Here is a 6,320-nt window from a genome sequence, read left to right on the forward strand (position 1 = left end):
ACTCTGGAAAAATGTACGGAAATATAAATGGCAATATATCTCTGACTCAATATAGTATAAGATTTTCAGATAAATGCCAACAAAGCTTTATCCGTGTCGTAGCACACTTGGTAATCTTATTCTATTTCAATTATTTTATAAAATGGTATTTATTTAGTAAGTTTTATATATTTTATATGCATCTTATGATTTACCATATAAACAAAGAACGGGAATTTACAACGAGATCTTATTCAAAGAAACAAGTAAATATGCAGACATTAAACCAGCTTGTAGTTTGCTTACCAAAGCACTCTATAATTTAAAAATAAATATACAAGTGTTTCAAGTACATAATACGTTAAAAGCAATCTAGTGAAAATAAATTTTGCTAAAACTCAACACAACCAATAAACACATTGCTTTGTTTATGGGGCTTTACGACAGTTTATATAAATATAGATACTTGTATTATGTTTAGGTAAATATGTGGTTACATTGAACCGCAGCACACAAATATTATCCTATCTGCGCTCCGTTTGCAGTGTTATGTTTGAGTCTGAATTGGAGTAGTTCTGTTCCAATCTGGCCCGAAAATCTTCCTCGCCATCCGAATAGGAGCCCACTGAGCGACATATTCTGCAATAGACAAATGTATATAAGTATAATAATTTAATACGAATTTGTCATACATATAAATATATATATATGCTATGCTCAATGAATATCTGTACACAATTAATTATGTATAAAATTATAACTATGTCAGAAATTCAATATTAGAAACAAATTGCACAATATAAATGGTTTATAGGTCATACCGCTGCGTTGACGCATAGCCCTCGATGGCCAGTGCCTGACTCACGCCCGACGGCAGCAACTGCTGGAGCAGTGCATCTTTGGCGGCGTTTGCCGTTGTAGGCAGTGGCACATGATTCATGTCCACCGATGAGTGCGACTGTGAGAGTTGGGTGTTGGCAGTCGCTGCGGTCAAGCCGTTGACATGTCTACCATTACCAGGCGATTTGTCCCCGTGATCAACTTCATCGCGCTGAGTGCGCTCAATGTAGCGCAGCGTGTCGAATAGCTCCAACAGATTACCAAATGTGTTGCGCATATCACAGTGACCGGTAATGTCATAGCACAGCTGCGAAACGTTCTGCCGCAGTAAATAAATACCGTACTTGGTTTGCTGAGATGGCAGAATGGAACGCGTATACAAAGGGAACCTACGAGTGGGACAGAATGTTATAAAGCACGTTTGGATTATTTTTAAGATTTCTTTGGCGACTCACTCTCGTGTGGGGTAGGTGAGTTCCTTGATTTCGTCTGCGATGCGTGCTCGAGACGGTTCATAGTATATGGGATTGCGTAGTGGGCGATCCATAATGAAAGCCAGCATCTGCACGAGATGCGCCACATAGCCGAGCGCTGCACTCACCGCCAGCGGCGAGACGTTCTCCAGAAGCTGCGCATTGGTCGCCTGTCGCGATTCGCTCGCATAATGCTCCATGTGGGGAAAAGCAATGCCACAAATGCTAAACTGTTGCTCTCTTAGACTCTTGATATTATAAATTTCCTGCAATTCCAGCACCAATGTTGACATGCGGCGCTCCACCTATTGCATAAAGGCAGATGTTCGTGTTCGGATTTATAAGGTTGATGATTCAAGACACAGCTTACCTGAAGTACAACTTGACGTTTCTGTTCACGCTCTATAAGCTGTTGTGGCGCCTGTGTGCGGAACTCCAGACGGTGTTGCTCTAGCTGAAGCTGTTGGTTGTGCAGCTTATACTGCGCATCCTCGCGCTGTTCCCGCAGAAATTGTAAACGCTCCTGCTGTCGCGCATTGCGTTCTTTAAAGGTTGCGAGTTCGGTCTGGAGCAAACGCTGCTTGCAGCGCAATGCCTCAATCTGCTGCATCAGCTGCTGGGCACTGTAGAGGGTCAAGGGCGCAATCTCTTGTTGCTCTGCCAGCAGCACGCTAAGCGTGCGGCCCATGGAATGATAATGCTGAGAATGCTGACTGCCATAGGGCGAGCCGGAGAGTGAAGTAGTGCGCGGCTTTAACCTCAGCTCATTTCGAGTAATACAATGCACGCTGAGACGTGCGATTTCCCTGCTCACTTCCTCCACGTCGCGCAATTTCTTGCGCTGATCTCGCTGACGCCGCTGCAGCAGCAGGAGACTCTCCAAATTGTAACTTCGTCGCAGATTCACCAGTCGACATCCCAGCTGGGCGTAGCGCATGGTACTCATCTGTAGCACGGGGCTGCTACTGCGACTCACAGGCGGTGAATTAATGCCGGCTGCGCCGCTTTCGATGGCCGCATTCCGTTCATTATTGTCATACTCGGCACAGCGCCGGTATTGTAGATGCAGCTGGGCGTGCAAACCCTCCTCACTTATCAGCGCCGGTGAGGTAAAGTGCTCGCCATTTAAATGGAAAATCAGACAGTTGGCTTGGCAATTGGCAATCGCCAGCGGCGCGAGGGGTATGAGGCCGGAAAAGTATACGCCCCAACTGAACAATAGCTCCGGTGGGCGTGGCAGCGTGTGAGGCGTTAACTGCACATTCGTTGAGCGCTGACCCTGCAGCTCACTGAAAGCAAATATACACAATCAATAAACAAAGTTCATCATAAGCATTGCTTCCGTGATATTCGATCTAATTAGATTCATTCACAACAAATGATGAACAAATCGCACCTTTGCTGCTGCTCCGTTTCTTGTTCAGTCTCGTTTGGCCCGTCTGCCTGCTGGGCAGTTGGCTGATACTGTGCCCAGACTTTGACACACACACACTGTGCATTGGACTTACGCCAGACGTCATCGCCCGCACATATCTCCGCCCACTTTTGCTGCTGGTGACGCTGCGGCAACGCCTCGCTGGTGTAGAACGCTTCACTAGCCTTATCTGCATGAAGTGTATAGTAGACAAGCAGCTCCTGCTCCTCCAAGCCAAACTCCTCGCCGGCGCTGGCGTCCAAGGTGTACTGAATGTTGAGTCCTTGTATGCGCGCCAGGTTGCGGAGTCGCAACTGCTGCGTTGCCAACGGCAGCCATTCGCGACAGCGCGGGCGCAAATGCATTGCGGCTTCCGTTGGGCGTTATGCTGCGGTACAAGCGGTGCACATAGTAAGCCTACACTACACGATTGTTTAAATTTACTGCAAAAATTTACTTTTAACAACACTTTGGCTAAAACAGCTGATTTTGGCTGAACAACGGCAAACAGTGTGGCCGTATTCAATCAATTTACAACAAGCTGGCAGCATCGTCTCTGTTTTGGCTTATCAGTGCTGTGTTATTGTATTAAAAAATAATAACATCTGTTAAAATAATTTAAATATCAAACCGTTTAACAAAAACTAAAGATTAAAAAATCGACCAAGTTATATATATGGAATATGAATTGAAAGCAAAAAGTTTCACGAAAATGCAACAAATTTAGCTACTTTTCATCAAGCCAAACTGTATGTAGAAATGAACAGCACTGTTGCTGGTATAAACGAAGAGCACTGGCAACGCTAGACAAGTAGTTTGTATTGGTGCGCGTAAAAGGCAGCTTGTTGCAAGGTTTTTCCAAACAAAATATTTTTTTACGAGCATTTAAGAATGTTACAAAGTTAAACTTACCAGTTGACTACTTTTAGATGCTTAACTTTATTAAGGAGACAATAATGGCACCGTCCACACGCAGCAGTAGTAGCAATGTCATCCAAAACTCAAATGTCCAAGGATTGGACAAGGATCCAGATAAACAACAACGCGCTACAGCCAAGATGCAAGGTTACAAAATAACTGATAATGAACGCACGCGAAAATACGGCATAGGTGTCAATTCATTGGAAATGCTACTGGAGAAAGCACAGCTTAAGTTTCCGGTAAGTCTGTTTAAAATTTGAAGCAAATTGCGTTTCCAAACAAAATCCGCCTCGACGTACACCCGCCCACGAGTGGCCCTGCACATGTCCATGTCCCTGGACATTCAAGGCCAATGTTTCCTAGCTGGCTTCCGCTTTGTTTGGCGCTCTGCACGCTTCAATGTCAGCAATACTCATACATGCAATGCGCATGCTTCAAAATAGCAAACATTTAGGTAGTAGACCACCTGTTGCTATCACAAATCATTTAAACGGGCTCAATGTGCACTTAGGTCAGGGCCCATTTTAATGGAAGTCAAGGGCACCTTACTCATGCTCCCAATGCTTTTTCCTTGGTGTATTTCTACAGCTGCAGGAGTTGCACATTTATCTGGCCATTGACGGCTTTGAAGTCTCTGATGATGAATACTTCAAAAGTTTGCCTGCCCAAACGCTTTTTATCGTAGCTGGACCCGATGCAGTCATCACAACAGGTAAGAAAGCTTGACAAGCTTAAGGCAAATTATGTAGAAAAACGTCTTATCGTTTTTTTTGTCTCCGTCATCACTTTTTTTATGTTATTGTGCTTGAAAGATAGTTAGGTTTGGGTATAATATCTTATTAATAAGAACTTTATTTTTTTTAATAGATGCAGACTTCGAATTTGAAAAAATGCGTCAACAGTCACCGCTGCTGAAAGTTGCAGACATTTTCTATGAGTTTATTGAGCAGCATCCGGACAAGTTTCGGCGCATGATTACGGAATATGAAGAACAGAAGCAGCGCCGGGCTTTAGACAATACCAAAGCACATCTTAGCTTGAAGGCCGAGCACATCGAATGGTTTGAGGGCAGCGAGGAGCGCTTTCAATCCAAGGAAGAGGCCATGGCCATGAGAGCTCAGACACGAGTGCGCGGCTATTACTATAAGACCAAGGAGGAGCTAACACGCAATCAGTTGTACAGACAGAATGCCAAGGCGCGGCAGGTGATCAATTCGGTGCTAGACCAGTTCCGTTATCTCCTCATAGGCTGCGATTACTTCTCCATGATATTCAATCGTAAGTGCCAGCTTAAGCATGAGATGTTGCAGCAACAGGTGGGCGAAGAGCAGCCGGATGCGGCTAACGTGCCCAATAAACGGCTACGGCAAATCATTAAAGACTATACGTCGCGACACGCTATACTCGACGAATGGTCCGTTTCGTTATGCACGGATCTGGGCGACTTCTATTGCCAGGGCGCCTACTCGGACAATGGCAATAACTGCTCGTTGCAGCACACCATAAACCCGTATGCCTCTCGCGAGAATCTTATATTGTTTCAAGTGTGGAACCTTGATCATCAAATCGAACTGTCACGCTCTATTTTGCCCGCCTTGGTGGCCAATGTTAAAGAGCTAGTATCACAACCTCAAAGAAAGTGCGCGCTGCACAACAAACGCATAGTGGACATCTCTGTACTGGAATACTTTCTGGAAATTTTCTCGCTCAAGAATCTGAAATTAGTCCATATTGTATGCCATGAAAAAGTGCAGCGCTCAAATCGTTCTAATGGCCGACTCCTATGCGGCGACTGTCACGAGTATCGCATTGTGCAAGAGCTCATGGATTTGCAAAAATCAGACACAACTTCCTAGGAAAAAGCTGTTAAACTGTTAACTACTAAAGCAATATTATACACAAAAACTATATACTTGTATCTTATATACGTGTATGCGAGCTGCTTTAATTGTATGCCAAGTTAAGAACTGTGTATATACATATGATTTAAACAGGTCTCAAACAAGTTAACTTAAAGCCTAATTGTACAAATCTAAAGTATCTCAAAGTTAACTATCAAAGTTTAGTGTTGAAAGTATTTATAATGTTTGACATATTTATGCATTTAATATATGGTAAAAGTTGATCTGCATACCATTTATACAATATACATATATAGATTAGCTTTAAATGTTGTTAACTGTAGTGCGCGTAGATGAGTTTTGAGCAGGTATTTTGCCCGTTGCTTTGTTCAACATGTCTATTTTAAGATACTGTATACTCAAATATATACTATATACTTAGTTAACCGGTTCATAATATACAAGGATAAGGGTGATTGATTCTACCTAAATCTAAAATGAAAATGTATATGCCATTATTTAAGTGCAATATGAATATAACTTACAACGATTTTGCTACGCTCGGCTTCTCTGTACCTCTAAAGAAACAATTAAAAGATTTTAATGTATTTTACATTTATTGTTGCAATTTGTTTTCACTGACTGTTTTTTATTCCATTCTCAAATCAAAGATTTAAAAACATTGTTTTAAGATATTTCTTTATTTACTAAAAAATTTCACTGCATAAAAAATTATACAACACAAAATATATGAGTATGAAATAATAAAAGTAGTCATATAAATTTTACAACACATTCGTATGCATACGAATACAATATGTATGTATATGTTTTGTATAAAAAACTATGACA

At 42.3% G+C, this 6,320-nt stretch overlaps 2 protein-coding genes across 2 annotated transcripts; one reads left to right on the plus strand and one right to left on the minus strand.

The window, feature by feature from the left end:
• Nucleotides 1–270: 270 nt before the first annotated feature.
• On the minus strand, nt 271–3,220 carry Uvrag (UV-resistance associated gene). Its single transcript, XM_064691584.1, has 5 exons — nt 2,689–3,220; nt 1,663–2,581; nt 1,275–1,597; nt 801–1,208; nt 271–618 (listed from the first exon to the last, which is right to left on the minus strand). Exons 1-5 carry the CDS (start codon nt 3,069–3,071, stop codon nt 504–506), a joined length of 2,148 nt encoding a protein of 715 aa, XP_064547654.1. The 5' UTR covers nt 3,072–3,220; the 3' UTR covers nt 271–503.
• A 232-nt stretch (nt 3,221–3,452) lies between these two features.
• Nucleotides 3,453–6,081, plus strand: Drep4 (DNA fragmentation factor-related protein 4). Its single transcript, XM_064691654.1, has 4 exons — nt 3,453–3,558; nt 3,636–3,866; nt 4,216–4,339; nt 4,495–6,081. The coding sequence occupies exons 2-4, from the start codon at nt 3,636–3,638 to the stop codon at nt 5,481–5,483; spliced, it is 1,344 nt and encodes a 447-aa protein (XP_064547724.1). The 5' UTR covers nt 3,453–3,558; the 3' UTR covers nt 5,484–6,081.
• Nucleotides 6,082–6,320: the final 239 nt, after the last annotated feature.

This window comes from Drosophila montana, unplaced genomic scaffold (assembly GCF_035044405.1).
Source record: "Drosophila montana isolate Dmon_TW-CO22-7 unplaced genomic scaffold, ASM3504440v1 contig_3440_1, whole genome shotgun sequence".
NCBI classification, from domain to species: Eukaryota; Metazoa; Arthropoda; class Insecta; order Diptera; family Drosophilidae; genus Drosophila; species Drosophila montana.

What these genes read in the sequence shown, in the direction of transcription:
- Uvrag (XM_064691584.1), bottom strand. Translation starts at nt 3,071, where the DNA reads ATGCATTTGCGCCCGCGCTGTCGCGAATGGCTGCCGTTGGCAACGCAG. An exon ending in AACGTCAAGTTGTACTTCAG is followed by an intron (nt 1,598 to 1,662) that starts GTAAGCTGTGTC and finishes TTTATGCAATAG; the next exon opens with GTGGAGCGCCGCATGTCAAC. An exon ending in CTCACCTACCCCACACGAGA is followed by an intron (nt 1,209 to 1,274) that starts GTGAGTCGCCAA and finishes TCCCACTCGTAG; the next exon opens with GTTCCCTTTGTATACGCGTT.
- Drep4 (XM_064691654.1), top strand. Translation starts at nt 3,636, where the DNA reads ATGCTTAACTTTATTAAGGAGACAATAATGGCACCGTCCACACGCAGC. An exon ending in AAGCACAGCTTAAGTTTCCG is followed by an intron (nt 3,867 to 4,215) that starts GTAAGTCTGTTT and finishes GTATTTCTACAG; the next exon opens with CTGCAGGAGTTGCACATTTA. An exon ending in CGATGCAGTCATCACAACAG is followed by an intron (nt 4,340 to 4,494) that starts GTAAGAAAGCTT and finishes TTTTTTTAATAG; the next exon opens with ATGCAGACTTCGAATTTGAA.